General features: G+C 46.1%; 1 protein-coding gene across 3 annotated transcripts in view; it reads right to left on the reverse strand.

Annotated features, from left to right (window-relative positions):
• Positions 1-16,074, reverse strand: part of MGAT5 (alpha-1,6-mannosylglycoprotein 6-beta-N-acetylglucosaminyltransferase) — a 339,352-nt gene that overhangs the window by 211,285 nt on the left and 111,993 nt on the right. For all 3 annotated transcript variants that reach the window (XM_046018618.1, XM_046018616.1, XM_046018617.1), the window contains one exon: positions 5,086-5,469. In XM_046018618.1, coding sequence (XP_045874574.1) covers positions 5,086-5,326 — 241 coding nt within the window. In that variant the 5' untranslated portion in view covers positions 5,327-5,469. The remainder of the gene's footprint in view (positions 1-5,085; positions 5,470-16,074) is intronic.

Here is a 16,074-nt window from a genome sequence, read left to right on the forward strand (position 1 = left end):
GCTTGTGCGTAAATAAAATCTTAAAAAAAAAAAAAAGGCATTTCTAGAGGACAGAGAAACACAACATTTGGATGCACACCTTATGTGAAGATTCTTAAAGTGGACTCAAGTGTAGAGATGAGTCTTAGGACACCAAGCAAAATCCCATAGAGAGAGGGCTCCACGGACAGAGCAGGGATTGACAAGACCCTGTGGCAACTACTCAGCTCTTGGCCACTGCAGTGCAAAAACAGCCACAGAGAGCAACAAGGGACACTCTACCTCTAACAAAACGAGGCTCGGGCCAAGGTGAACTTGCTGTCCAGGCCTTAGACCATGGGAGTCCTGCAAAACTGCTGAGTCAAGGAGAGACATGACCTGATCGATGAGTATTTTAGACTGAATTATGGGGACTACTGAAAGATGGAGTCAGCGTGTTTTAGATGTCCTCTAAAATCCTGATTTTACCCTGCTTCTCTGTTATTGCAGTTGTTATACACAACTGGGAGTGGTTCGGTTTCAGTCAATGTTTATTTACTCAAAATGACAGAGGTCCATATTTGACCCACAGGTCACACAGTTTCCTGAACTCTTCTGCTCTAGGACCTCGAGCCAGGAATTCTAAAAAATCAGTAATAATCTGAAGTCAGCTACTAGGATTCTTCAAATACCTGCTTCAGCTACTGACGATACATTTACACATCCTAAGAGCTTCTGATTATGCCAATATGGGGATGGGGAAATGAAGGTGTTTTCTCTCTCTCTCCTGTTTTGGTCTAATAATGGGATTGACTCAGAGCAGGCAAAGATCCCAGCCATACAGGATCAGCTCCTCACTGTCTCAGGGCAGGCATCTAGGCAGTGCTCTGTACCTGGTCTGCATCTGTGGCAGAAAAAGAGACTGCAAACCACTGTCCCAAGCATCCTCTTCCCTGCTCTGCCAGCCCAGCTAAACCACTGAACATCCTGCGGTATCTGCACCTCCTGATATCAACCACAAGAGCTGCCTGGCTGTGGACGTGCCCACCATGGGTACCAACGGACCGCGGGGGAAGCACACATCATCTGGAAGGCTCTCCAGCTTCCCAGGACCAGCCCTGGACCGCACGGCACCATCTTCCTCAATACCAGTCATTGGTGTCCAGAATGGCGAAATGGAGAAGGCCAGGCTGACAAATTTAAAATAATAAAAACTAGCTATCTGCTTGGGAACTCTTTAAGAAGATGCTCTTGGGGTGCCTGGGTGGCTCAGTGGATTAAGCTGCTGCCTTCGGCTCAGGTCATGATCTCAGGGTCCTGGGATCGAGCCCCGCATCGGGCTCTCTGCTCCGCAGGGAGCCTGCTCCCTCCTCTCTCTCTGCCTGCCTCTCTGCCTACTTGTGATCTCTGTCAAATAAATAAATAAAATCTTTAAAAAAAAAAAAAAAAGAAGATGCTCTTAAGTGTTTTCTGTTTCACTCTTAGCGTGGCGATCCTCCAAGGTGGGGAGGGAGGCAATTTTGCACCCCACCCCCAATGTGTGGACACATTTTTATGGTCACAACTAGGGGGTGCTATTGGCCGTAGTGGGTACAGACAGCAGAGGTGCTGCTCAGTATCCTACAGCACACGGGCAGTCCCCACAACTAAGAATTACCCCAAATGCCAAGAGTGTCGACATGACAAACCCTGTCTTAGTGGGATTTTGCCACGTGATGGTCCCAGTGGCTCAAGCACGTATGCACAGTCCGGTTAAATTCCACAGTCTCAGCCCCAAAGAGCACTCTGACTGAGCCGCTGAGTCGATGAGATGCAAGAGAGAAACAGCAGCGTGTGCTACCTCTGCTGACGGGGCCTGTTGGGTTGTTCGCTATTTTTTGAGGAACAGAAAAATGACTCTGCTAAGGTTCACCTGTGAAAGGAGGAAGTTTTGTAGTTCCTCTGAGCTCCAAACTCTTATGTAAGATAAGGTGGCCAAAATTCTAACAGACTACTCTGGGGTTCTGGTAACTTTCTACAACACGTGGTATCTGTGAGGTTGAAAGCCAAGACCCCATCACTGCTCCTGAGAATGTAGAGGAAGCCTAGCCTCGGAGATGTTCAGCAGGAAAAAAGAAATAGGGATACTCACAACAACTATGAAAACTTAAAGTTCACAAATTTACCATTTGGGGTGTTTCTTCTGGCCCATGGAAAACGTTTGGCAGACTGAGATCAACAGGAGGAAGAAATTACTAACAGACAACTCTCCTCTTCCCCAAAATATTTAACACGGAAGGTACTGAACCAGAAACTCAAAAACGGAGTCAACTTTACTGGTTCTGTTTACTTGTTGCACATGGTGACAGTCTGATGTATTCTTTCTGACTTACGGTATTTGGAAATATTATAGAAGAATGAAGTCAATGAGTAACTTTCTGAACCCTCTGAAAAACTATCTAGTTGTTTTTCAATAAAAGGGTCCTCAAAATGGAGTCTCATTTTTTAATCCATCGATGAAAAAAAAAAAGGGGGGGGTATTTATTTAGACATGTTGAAAACCAATGCCTATAGACACTGCCAAACTGAATAGATTAAAAGCAGACAAGTGTGATCATTCCAACAGTAGGCACTGAAAAAGAATTTCCACATTGTATGTTAAAAGCAACCATTTTCAGGGTGCCTGAGTGGCTCAAGTCAGTTAAATGTCTGACTCCTGGTTTCAGCTCAGATCACAATCTCAGGTTGATGAGAAAATACGCAACATCATTAGCCATCAGGGAAATTGAAATCAAAACCACACCATTTAGAATAGCAAAAATTGGTATGGCAAGAAACAACAAATGTTGGAGAGGTTGTGGACAAAGGTGAACCCTCCTACAGTGTCAATGGGAATGCAAGTTGGAATAGCTCCTTGGGAAAACAGCATGGAGATTCCTCAGAAAGTTAAAAATAGAGCACTCTATGACCCAGCAATTGCACTACTGGGTATTTACCTGAAAGATACAGATGTAGTGAAAAGAAGGGCCATCTGTACCCCAATGTTCATAGCAGCAATGTCCACAATCACCAAACTATTAGAAGAGCCTAGATGTCCTTCAACAGATGAATGGATAAAGAAGATATGGTCCACATATACAATGGAATATTACTCAGCCATCAGAAAGGATGAATACCCGACTTTTGTATCAGCGTGGATGGGACTGGAGGAGACTAAGCTGAGTGAAATAAGTCAAACAAAGAAGACAATTATCATATGGTTTCACTTACTTGTGGAGCATAAGGAATAGCATGCAGGACATAAGGAGAAGGAAGGGAAAAATGAAGTGGGGGAAATCGGAGGGGGAGATGAACCATGAGACTATGGACTCTGGGAATCAAACTGAGGTTTAGAGGGGAGGGGGTTGGGGGGATGGGTCAGCCTGGTGATGGGTATTAAGGAAGGCACTTGTTGAATGGAGTGCTCGGTGTTACACATAAACAATGAATCATGGAACACTACATCAAAAACTAATGATGTATTGTATGGTGACTAACATAATAAAAAATTATTAAAAAAATAAAAGCAACCATTTTCAGGGTGCCTGGATGGCTCAGTCGGTTAAATGTCTGACTCCTGGCTTCAGCTCAGATCATTATCTCAGGTCATGAGGTCAAGCCCCCTACTGGGTTTCTCTCTGGGCCTGGGGCCTGCTTAAGACTCTCTCCCTCTCCTCTGCTCCTCCCCTGACCTCACCTCCACCCCCCCCCCAAAAAACCAACCATTTTCTTCTTACCAAAAATATATATATGAAATTTAAAAGTAACAAAATTTCCTGGATCCTTTCAAAAAGAAAAAAAAAGATTATGTAAAATTAAGTATGATTTCCTGCATTTGAACTCAAGCTTCCAACTGCTGCTATATATTTTCAGGAAAACACCATATGAACTCCATATACTTCAGAGTCTGTGACTGATGGGTCATAAGGTAGAACACTAATGTTTTCCACCTCGGCCACCCCTTTCTTGCATCTCATTTATATTACACCTCAGGGTCCCAATCCCTAAGGCCACTAAGTTCTCTGTTCAGTGACTGGACTTGTCAACCTGTAACAGGACAGACCATCACCTAGGATTAAGTCCACTCCCATCCTTGGTCATCAAGGAGAGCTGGGAGGTCAGTTCCCCACATCACGGTATGATCCAAATTTCATTTACAATTTCTGTTCTGTATTTGTGCATCTATGCTTTTTAAAGTATTAATCAGGTATATGTACATTTTTATGTGTATATATAAAATATCAGAAAGTATACACTGAGATGTTAATTATGGTTATTTCCTCGAGCAGTAGATTTATATGTGATTTTCTTTATTCTTGGTTTTTTTTTTTGCACGTCTACAGCTTCCAACTTTTTCTATATTAAGCATAACTTTTGCCAAAAGAAAAATAAGTAATATTTTGTGTATTCTTTTACCCACTCAGCCTCATTTCTAAAAGAGTTGTAGAAAAAAGCAACACATACAGTAAGACTTCTTTCAAAGTCAGGGCAATTAGAGACAAGGGCAAGAGACAAGAACAGTTGACTCTCAAGAAGCCAAAGATGAAAGCTATTAGCCAGCAGCACGTAATCGCTCCTGTCCTACTCTGTGGCCAGAGGGAGGCACACACTTGGCTTGGACTTTCTCCCCACCCTCCTACCTCACTCTGCCCACCCCCAACGCAGTCCTCATTCCCCCACAGATTCCTCCCCACATTCCTCCCCACCCTTCTTACCTCACCCCCACCCCATCTTAATTAAGTTTTGTTTAGGGAAAAGAATGAGAATATTTTTCTCCACTCCCTGATCATACTCCCAGATGAGATCATGCGATCCAAAAAAGTGTTAAGGGAAGAAGGGCTGGCTGCAAATCCAACCTGGAGTGCTGATAACCGTTCTGCCCCCACTGCTCCTGGGTCTGGGTGTTAGTCTGTGGGGACAAGAGCTCAGGGGCTCCCCAAGGACATGGCTTTAACTTTCTCAAAATGTCCCTCTGGGTGCAACTCACTGCTACAAAGGCAGTGACAAGAGATGCACGCAATCCATGACAAAACCAAGGTGGTGAGGCTCTGGGGTCCTTCTCAGGCAGAACCACGCTCCATCAAGCAGCCCCAGTAGCCCGGCGCTTACCGTAAGCTGTCATGACGCCGGCGTACGGCCCATCCACCACGTTCCGGTTTTCCTCTGCCAGCGCCTTGATGTACCTCTTGCTGAGGTCTAGGATCTGCTCGCGTAGCATGGAGCTGCTCTCGGGCTGAGTTCGCTGCTGGATGGTAAAATGCAGGAGCATCATACCCCAGATAAAGCCAAAAGTCACAAGGAAAAAGCCGAGCTTCTGAGAGGACAGCTTCCACGGAGTAAAGAGAGCCATTGCTCTCCAGCAACTTCACCTGCCCTTTGGCTCTTACAACGTAGGAGGAAGACACAAGTTCATGGTGCAGGCTGGATGGGTGGACTCGCCGGTGTCACTCTGGCTCCTGCGTCAGCCGATTTCCTTTCCTCGTTTCCATTCCGCTGTGAAGAAGGGGGAAAGTTAGTAGAGTGGTAGTGGCAAAACACAGGGAAACCAACCAGGAGCCATGTTTTCACTCAAATAGCTCCAAAACGCGCACTTCCTTTATTCTTAATTTGCTGGTTCAATATCTTATGTTATGATTCCAGATCTGTAAGCTGAGAGGGGAAATCTGGCTAGGCGACAAAAAAGCTGCACAAATACAGAGGAGGAAATGTGTGTCTGACTATGTTAACAGGTGTAGCAGGGCTGTTCCAGTCTGGACCAAGTTCAAAACAGGAAGATGTTTTGCAAGGTGGGGAGGAGATGGAAGGATATTTCACTGAATGTCAGCAAAAACCCAGGCGGAGGGTGGAGTCAAAGCACCACCGGGCGCTTCTGTGCATCTGTAACTTGAGCTTACAGAGTCATTAGCCTGTGCTCTGGCAAGGATTAGAGCATGCAGCTGGGGAGGTGAGCAACAGAGTGGGCGCCTCCTCAGGGGTCATTAGACCAGGAACGGGCAGCAAGCCCCCAAGTTATGTAAGCATGGCCAGCTCATATGAGCGGTGTCCAGAGAGAGAGAAGCTGAAGCTCTCGGGCCCACCAGGCAGCCTCCCCCCAGGTACCAGTGCCGAGAGGCTGTGCCAGGGGTACCCAGCGGTCTTCCTGTTCAAGCTACCACGAGTGAAAGAGGCAGCTCACCACTCATTTGCACACTGCAACTCAGAAAACGTGGAGTACATGACAGCCACCTTTCTCGTAGTTCTCACTTTCACTCATGCCATGGGGCAAAATATGAGGTTAAAAGGCACAAAGGCACAGTTTCAATACTCATCAGCCAGATCCTATTTGGTGCCCTATTGGGACCAAGGTCTTAAAGCAAGTCTTCCCAACACCTGAGGCCGAGGCGGAGGTTGCAAATGGGTTACAAGTAGGCCAAACTCTCCACCCCCGAATGAGACTCCTGGGTCCAAGAACCAGCCAGGTACCAAATGGCACCATTTCCTCAGTGTGCCAAAGGAAAAGCTGAGCAATGATCTCCACACAGGACTAACCCAGGATTTACTCAGAGGGTGCACCTGGTTTTGTTCTAAGTATTTTTCTTTGTAAGCAGCCTAAGAAGGAATGATGGCGAGATGTTGGAGCAATTCTCTTTCAGAGTCTGTCGTGTGGTGAATCTGCGCTGGTCTTCCTCTCTCACTGTTTTCCTCACCTCTGAATGGCCATTAGTATTTGGTAGTAATGCTATGAACAGTAAATGACAAATAAATTCTAGGCATGCTTTTTGCGCCTTAGCTCACCAAATTCTTAGAGTCCTTGATGGGAAGACTACTACTATCATTCTGTTTTACGGATGGGAAACAAAGGCCCAGAGAGATTAACTTGTGCACTCTGGACACCATGCCCTGCCTTCCCTATGCCACTCACCTTTCCCCACCAGCCTATGTATCGATGGCCAACGTGCATGTGTTCATGCTTTAAGGGTTGTAAAAAACAACAGCGAAGAAAATGTGACAGAAATCCTATGTAGCTCAATAGCCTAGAACATTTACTCTTGGCCTTAAACAGAAAAAGATTACTGACCCCTGAATTCTAGGCCAGTGGCTCTTCAAAGCACGGTCCCTAAGTCCACAGCAGCAAAAGCACCACCGAGAAATGCCAATTCTCAGGCCCCGACCCAGACCGAATTAAATTAGCAACTCTGGGGTGGGGAGCAGGCAGCTCCGTGTGCTCCAAAGAGCCTTCCAGGTGATTCTGATGTCTACTCCAGTCTGAGAGCTGCTGATCCAAGCAGGCGGATGTCGTCACTAAGGCGTACCACTGTGCCGTCTGTACAGCATGGCTCAGACTCCCTCTTGTGATACCATGTCACTGAAATTCCTCGGGCCTGGCCGCACCCTCCACACCTGTGGGTAAGCTCGCGCCATAACCCTGCACACCCTTCCTCATGGTCTCCCCGTATTCACTCACGCTGTTTTCCTTCCTGGGCTGGCCCTCCCCAGATCGCACCGATCATCCAAACCGGGCCTGCTTGCCAGGCCCCAGCTCCACTCACACCGGCTCCAGACAGCTTTCCCTACTGCTTCAGCTTGGGTGCCCCTCACTGGTCCACAGTTTCAAACACGTGTCTGTCTACATAGGTTGTTCGCCAGTTTCTGTGTGGGATCCTGTGACATCCTATAAGGGAACCCCCCACACCCCCATCACCACATGCATTCTCAGAGAAAGACGCCGGTGTTGACCAAGCATGCTCGTCCTCCAGGCACTAGAGCACTTTATTCGGCCCTTCCAAACCAGGACTCCGTGAGCAGCACCCGGCCCTCTTTCCTTCCTCCATTCATTCTATAGCATATACTGAGCCCCTGCTGCCATCGGGCCCTGGAGACTCAATGAACAGCAAGACAGAGATCCCAGCCTCGTGGGGCTGAAGCTTTAAAGCCACCTCTCTAACTGGGAGCTGCACCGGGTCCTTAGGAAGTGGCTGCGCTTCCTGTTTGAGAACCCACACCACTGAGTCAACTGTACCCCAAGGCCGGAGGGATTTTCCCAGGGCGAGTAAACTCAATGCTACACTAAAAATGTCAGCAGGCAATTTTTTTTTTTTTACTACTTTAGGGGAGAACCCCAAATGCATACAGGAATTACCTGTTAACTTTCAGGCAGGAAACTCCACTCCACTTCGTCAATTAGCCCCCTGAAGAAGCTGCCTGAGGCTGCAAAGTTGAAGCAAGGGCAGGGCCAGGTATAAGAACGGAACAAGGGCTTCAGCAGATGGTGGTGTCCTTCTCTGCCTTGGCCCTGGGGACATCAGAACCACCCACAGATGGCCCATCTGAGCAGCAAAGAAGATGGTTGAGAAACCCAAGCAAGGTTAAATTCTACCAGTTCAGAGACATATAAATTTGGAGTGAGAAGCCCTCTTATTCCAAGTTCAGAAAACAGTTCTGTTTACCGAGGGCCCAGATTTTAAGTAACCAGGGAACTGCCAGGAATGTTCTTTTCTCCCATGGACTCTACGGTGTGGCGCAGCAGCAGCTATCTCAGCATACTCACAGCATATCCACAGAACTGAATTAGAACTCATCTCTACCATTCCTACTAACAGAGAATTTTAAAGGACTTTTCAAAACCATTACCCAGGACACACCCCTAACTCCCATAGTAATAGCAGGGTGTGGGGGGCAACAGGATAGCAAACCTCACCAGAAGGTGCTTCATGATCAGAAAGGGCTTAAGGATCATCACCAGTGACAGCCCCAACATTCCTCAAGAGGATACAGAACAAAAGTGATTAAAAAGCAATAGATCTGGCTAAGAATCTGCCTCCAGACTTAGCTGGAACTGCTTGCAAAACGGAGCGGATAGGCACAAAAACACGGTCTATCTCAGAAGGCCTTGTTGCCCACCAGAGCAATGCCAGCCCGAGGTCACGACCCTGTCTGTCCTCCAGAAAGAAGTCTGTACCAAGTCTGTGAGCAATGAGCTCAACTTCTAGGCCCACTGCTGCCACTAACCACCCTGATCCACACCTCCTATACCCCTCTACTTCCTAAAAGAGCAGCATTCACCTCCTTCCTCCCCATTCACTCATCAGCACGGTAAAATCTGGCATCCCCCTTTCCAAAACTGATCGAAGATGTCTGGCACCGAACGAAATGTGTCAGTTCTCTTAATTTAAAAAGTAAAAGCATATGAAAAAGCGCACACATCATTAGCCTTCAGGGAAATGCAAATCAAAACCACAATAAGATACCTGTTCATACCCACCCGGATTGCCATACTCAACAATGAGAGCTCAGAACCAGTGCTGGTGAGGACGTCTAGAAGTTGGAACCTTTGCATACTGCGGGTGGGAATGTACCACGGTGTAGCTGGTGTGGAAAATAGTCTGGCGGTTCTTCAAATGGTTAACCACAGAGTTACCACATGACCCAGGCACCTCCACTCCTGAAATTCTCCCCAGAGAAATGAAAGCCTATGCCCACGCAAAAACTTGTACACGAATGTTCATAGCAATCTTGCTCATAATAGGCAAAAACCCAAAACAACTCAAACGTCCATCAGCTGACAGTGGGATGAAAAAAACACATACAATGGCATACTACTCAATCAATGGGAATAAGTTAGGTTCTGATACGAGCTCTAGCACAGCCGTTCCCCAAAAACACTACGCGAGGTGAAAAAAGGCAGACGTAGAAAACTACATGTTGTATCATTCTATTTTAATGCAATGTTTAGAGGAGGCAAATCTATAGACACAGAAAGTGCAATAGTTGTGCTGGGCTTGTGAAAACAGGGGAATTAGCAGGTGACAACCCAGCACATGGGGTTATCTCAGGGGATAATGAAAACATCCCCAAATTAAGTGCGATGGATGCACAATTCTGTGGCTATACTGGAAACACTGAATTATCCACTTTATGTGAGAGAATTAGAAGATACATGAATTGTATCTCAATAAAGCTGTTACTGAAAAAAGAAAAAAAGAGCGCAAGCCCACCTCCAGAGTTGGGGGTAGGAAGAGGAGCTGTATGTGGAGACAGTCAGAGGAGCCCCAGGGGCTCCTGCAGCCCCTGCCAACCACCTACCCCTTCTCCTCTTCCCCACAGCCCGGCCAAGGCCAGGCTGTGTCATGACTAAGAGCTGACCACAGGCCTACTAACCAAAGGAAATTACACTGAGAAATATGCCACCAGCCACGGCTGCTCTTACGAGATCCCCATCCACCTCAGAGGCCCTTCAAGGCAAGGCCTGCTTTGCGTGACAAAGGCCAACTTCTCAAACCACCTGAGAACATACAGAACGACAGCTCCGCTCCAGGGGACACAGAGGAAGCAAGCAGTTCCTGCAGCTGCCTACCCAACATCCTTGCAGGGCCCATTTCTTACATCAGGAACATTCTCCTCAGAGGATGAGTGAAGCTGGAAATGGCTGTCCGTTCAGGAGCAATGCCAGTCCCAACCAGAGATGTCTGCTTCTCCTAGAGCCCCACCGGCCAATCCCCTCACAGCTTGCCGGTCCAACAGTCATTTGGGACGGCTGTGCTCAAAGAGTCATTCACACACCTTTTCTGTCCTAGCTATGCACCTCTTGAAATGTGTTCTATCTATCTAGAACCAGTGGCTATGGGCTAAACTTTCACCTCATCTTGTACAGTAACACTCAAGAAACCCTAAGTCAAGCTGTGCTCCTCCATGTTGCCTTGGGAAATCCCACCCATATCTCACAACTGACCCCCGCCTTCTGCATACAGCCTCCCATGGAACACTCACAGCAGCCTGGGCTTCAATTTTTTAACTATTTTTATTAACATATAATGTATTATCTGCCCCAGGGGTACAGGTCTGTGAATCATCAGTCTTGCACACTTCACAGCGCTCACCAGAGCACATACCCTCCCCAATGTCCATAACCCAGCCACCCTCTCCCTACCTCTGCTTCCCCTAGCAACCCTCAGTTTGTTTTGTGAGATTAATCAGAGTCTCTTATGGTTTGTCTCCCTCCTGATCCCATCTTGTTTCATTTTGAAGGGCTTCTTTCCTCCTGCTCTTTAGGATAATTCTCCTTTCATCTCTCCTCTAGGGGGCGTAAGCTCCCAAAAGACAGGAAATGCCAGGTATGGCCCCGCCCTGCATGCAGTGGAGGGTCATTAAGTGTCTGCTAGATGGAAGGGGAGGATGGCGGAAACGAGATGAAGAAACGCAAGTGAGCAGTGATCCTCAAGACCTCCTCCTGGTGTGAACCACAGAAAAGTCGGCACTCCGACTCTATATTTGTCCATTACCTTCCACGAGTTTTCGCCCTAAGATCTTGTCACACAGCAGTGGAAAATCACTGTGCCCTTGAGGAGATGGGGTTCAACTACAGAGGATACGGTGGCGGTGGGGTGTGAGAAGGAAAAGAAAACAAAAACAAACTCCTGACCAAAATCCCAGAAGGGGCAGTGGTTGTAGGAACGAAAAGGTATCTAAGACAAGAGATGGGAAGTCCAACAAGGGGGTCTGGACCCTTGGGGGAGGCTGCCGGTGTCCTTGCCACTCATCCAAGAGGATCTAAGGAAGACACCAGAGGGGTGGTGAGTGAGGAAAAACGGAACGAACGCTTGCTTCCAGGCCGGAAGATCTCGGATCTGCAGCTTGCTCCGCCCACTGGCACCATGTGATCATACACAAGTGTTTTTCGGTGTCCTCATGTCAGACATAGGGGAACTCGTAGCAGCACAAAACACTGTAAGAGCTGGATGGGTGGGAGCTGAAGGGCCCACGTCCCTGGTTTTCAAACCGTGTCTCAAAGGACTCTGGGGTTCCCAGAGAGGTTTCTAGCTTTGAGGGTCCCCAGATGCTTTCATTTGAATTTTGTTTTTCTTCGCTTAAAATAGGTTCTTTTAAAAAAAATGTTAGAAAAATTTTTACACCGTAGAGATTCAGAACAAAACTTCCCTAGCTACTTCTGTATGCATGGAGTTTGAACTTTGAATTTCTATGCTATTTGGTCAGGAAGTTAATGCTTGGCAGCAGGCTCATTTACTTACTTGTTCTATAAAATTCAGGGCCACGTATCTACTCATATAAAATTATATGTCAGAGAACTGATAGCCTAATTAAATGCTAGATGAGGGTCAGTCGTAAATTGTAAGTTTCAGACGCTTCTTGTCTGACTTACTATAAGCAGTAACAAGAGTCTTAAGATGATGTTAACAATTTAACTCTAAAACAATTGCCTACTACTTCTCAGTTTGCATTAAGACCAACGTGGAGTGTTTGGTAAACTGTTTTTAAGTTTAGGCTGTAAGGCTAACCCCTCCAGGGGTTAGGAGAATGAAAGATGGGAAGAAAAATATACATCGATGGCATTACTGGTGTTAAGGAAGAGAGATGGTCTGGGGAGACATTCTTGCTCTAAATAGGGAGGTCTCACGTTGTTAAAGGGAGAAGCAGAGGAGGACGGAAGGAAAAGCAAAGCAGAGTTTTCCTCCAAAGTGAGTCCAAAGTCCTGGAAAGTTGCTCTGAGGTTGTTCACTCCCCTGGTGGGCCCAGATACATAGGCCTGGTACCACCATCTTGAGACCGGTGGTAGAACCCACTCAGCAGCAGCCCCAGATATGAAGTCGGTTATCACATCTTGACAGTTGCGATAACCGCTGAGCTCACCTCTCATCCTAGGGAGCAAAGGAGCACAGGAACCAACCAAAGGCGCTGGTTCAAACAGGTACAAACAGAGTCCTTCTTCCCTACTTTTGTGACCTGGTCCTCTGATGAATTTTAGTACTTTTCTTTATAAACAGGAAAAACACATTCTTGGTGAAAACAGCCTGCTCCCTTTAGACCTGGTTAAACCAGTCTTATTTTGAGTCACTAGCTGAAAAATGCCCACTAAAACAACATGCCTTTAAGATACTTGGAGAAGGTTTTTTAATGTCTGGGTTGTTGTGCTGTGTTGTGTTGTTTGTTTGTTTAAAGTCTGGGTTTTAAATGGCCAGTCCCTTTTACATTTGAAGCAATCAGAACAAGATTGTCCTGTGCCCAGAATTTTCACCTTATTATGCTCCACCTGCATTCTTAGTGTGGGCAGGGAAAGGAAAACCTCCAACCCCACCCATCTGAAGTGGGTTTTTGCCTGCAGCTACACCGCCCACAGAGTGAAGTTCAGGGCTCCATATCTGGCATCAACAGCAAAATAAATTTTCAAATATGGTAATAAAGCTAATGACTTTGTGTCCAGAACAGGCCCTCCTTGCTGTCAACCCTATTCTACTAACCCCAACTCCCCCTCCCAACTGTACCTCTGGCCACTCCACATATAGCCATCTCCACCAGGGGGCACCATGGGGAAGGGAAACAGCTGGAAATGAATACTTGATCTTACTCTCACTGAGCCTCTACGGCGTGCAGGATACTGGCAGGTGGACCAAGTACAAGGGGGACAAGGGAGTAAGAAGGAAACTGTGGCTGCTGGAACAGAGGAGATCTTCACATGTTCTGTGAGTTTCAGTCACCAGGCCCATAGGTTATTCATAGTTGAATTTCCCACCCACAAAAAAATGAAACCACAGCAAGTCCAAGAATTCTGAAAACATCTATTAAACCAAAGCAAAAGGCATAACTCCCTGAATAAAAAAATAGTTCCTTTAATCTAGGGATTTCTCAATCCTTGTTGTAACTGACATTTGGGGCCAGATAATTCTTTTTGTTATGGGCCACCGTCCTACACATTCTAGAATGTTCTCTGAACTTCCACCACTAGATGCCATTAGAAACCTCCACTCCCAACTGTGACAATCAAAAATGTCTCCTGACATTGCTGAATGTTCCCTAGAGTAAGAAGCACCATGGTTTAAAACCACCGCCTTAACCAATTAGCAGGACCTTATCCACTCAGAAGGGAGACACTCAGAGAAGGTCAACCGAGGGGAAGAGGTTGCATAGCAAGGAGAAGCAAACCAAAGTAGATTCAGGAATCAATCACCAACCCTGAGGATGAGTAGGCACAGACCCTGCGCTAAGGCTGAAGAGCGTAGGAAGAAGAGAGGGTGGCTGATTCCTGATGTTGTCCCAACCTGACTGACAGAGGAGTCTCATTTTCTTTCACATCCTTCAGTGCCAACACTATCCCAGCACCAGTTAAGTTCATTCCTAGGCTGGCAGTGCCCCCCATTTACCAATTAGTATATGGCATTGGGGCTCTACTCCACAAAGACCCTTATCTATAAATCAGCAGGCCCATGGAAGAAGCCTTTGAGAAGACAAAAACTGGACGATGCTACATCAGTCTTTAAAAACAGCAGGATTGTCATCTGGCTTCCAGCCGAAGAAACCAGGAACACACATTATGACAGGTCGATAATGAGTAAGAAGAAAAAAAGGAACGGTCTGTGGAAAGATCACAGTGTGTAAATTTGTTAGGTAGGTCTCCTCAATGTTAAAAGAAAATGCTCAAAAGATTCACTTTCACTCAAAGCCAAAGGACAGTAAAGCTACAAAAAGAATTTTATGGTAAGTACACAATAAACTTTTTTCTCTGAGAATCAGACTTCTGGAAACTTCCTGTATCTAGAAAATACCCATGAATACCGACAGGTCCAAAATGGCAGCAGCAATTAAAAAAAAAAAAAAAAAAGTCAAAAATAACCATCAAAATCACTTTCAAAAAAGTGGGGAAATGCCCTCAAGGAAAAAGCTCATTATTTAGTAAATGCTCCCTGAAGCCAAGAAACCAATCACCCTACCCCAGGACCCTTGTTCTCCAGCTGGAGGGACACAGGCTGGGTGCTGGCTTGCCCCATGAGTGTTCCAGCTGCACTGTCTGCAGAAATGGGATGGCCCTTTGAGCACTTGACTTGATGAAGACCACCAGCTTAAATTTTTTGTTAAAAAAAAAACAAAAAACAAAAAAAAACAATACCTAGCTGATGAGTAAGAAGGTGCCAACACATACTCTTGGGCCCACACACAGTCTCAAGTGACCAGTCTTCAGTCGTATCCAATTTAAACCTTAAAATGAATTTCCCATCGCTTCTAAAAGGGGGCCACAGTAAATCCACATGGAGCACAGAGCCCCAAGCTTTCGCAGATCCAGGTCTAGAAATGCTCCAGGACTAGATTTTCTTAGGGAAAAACTCAACCATCTGATGCTGGTTGATAAGCTGACTTATCCCCCAATTATCAAACTAAGATCAACTCTCCTAAATACATCAAGTAGATACTTGGGTCAATCCGACTGCAACCTGATCACAAGCCTCCGATGACACAAATGATGAATTAACTCAAGCAAAAATGAAGCCTCTCAGGAGTTTCCTGCCCTCCAAGTTAAAGACTGCCTAAACCAGGGACTCTCAATCCTGATGACTTTGTCATCACCTGGGTTCCTTTTTAAAATATACAGATGCTCAGGTCTCGCCTCCATCTGAGGTGTGGCCTAAGCAGGGGTATTATTTTTAAGCTGACTCGGTGATATTAGTACCCAGCCAGACATGAGAAATTTTATATCCTTGGAAAGATGCTTTTATTAAATCTATGGTTCCTATCCAGTGAGACCCAAAATGTGATCTATCCCAATATTTCAAAATATAAACTCTCTGCTCTCTACAAATGCTCATTGACTGGTTTACTATACAGTCCTCTGTAGGGCACACTGGTTTTCTCCTTAAAGAATTGCAAGCTCGTCTTCCCAAGCCAATCAACAAGGAACCCTGCCCAAGAAGGCAGCCTTTCAGGAAGAGCTAGCTCACTATAGAGCCCTGTTAGATTACCAGCAGCCCATGGAAGAACTTACTGAGAATAATACTGGACTGTTAGGACTTTTATTAACCTCTCCTTGGCCTCTGGCTCCAAAGAGGAGAAATTACTTGAGGCTGTCTACCAATGCTTCTACTAATCAGCACCTCTATTAACCTTGCTACTCAAAATCTCATCTGTGGACCAGTAGCACTGACTGTAGTTAGAAATGCCAAATCTGAGGTCCAACCCCAGACCAAACGAATCAGAGCTGGTGTTTATAACAAGATTTCCAGGTATTTGTTTGCATACTGAAGTCTAGCATGCATTGCTCTTTATTTCATCTGGGATAGTAAGAATGGGGGCCAGATGCTAATTTCAATGGGAGATGACAGCGAATATGGCACAAAT

The sequence above is a fragment of the Meles meles genome, chromosome 9, assembly GCF_922984935.1.
Source record: "Meles meles chromosome 9, mMelMel3.1 paternal haplotype, whole genome shotgun sequence".
Taxonomy (NCBI): Eukaryota; Metazoa; Chordata; class Mammalia; order Carnivora; family Mustelidae; genus Meles; species Meles meles.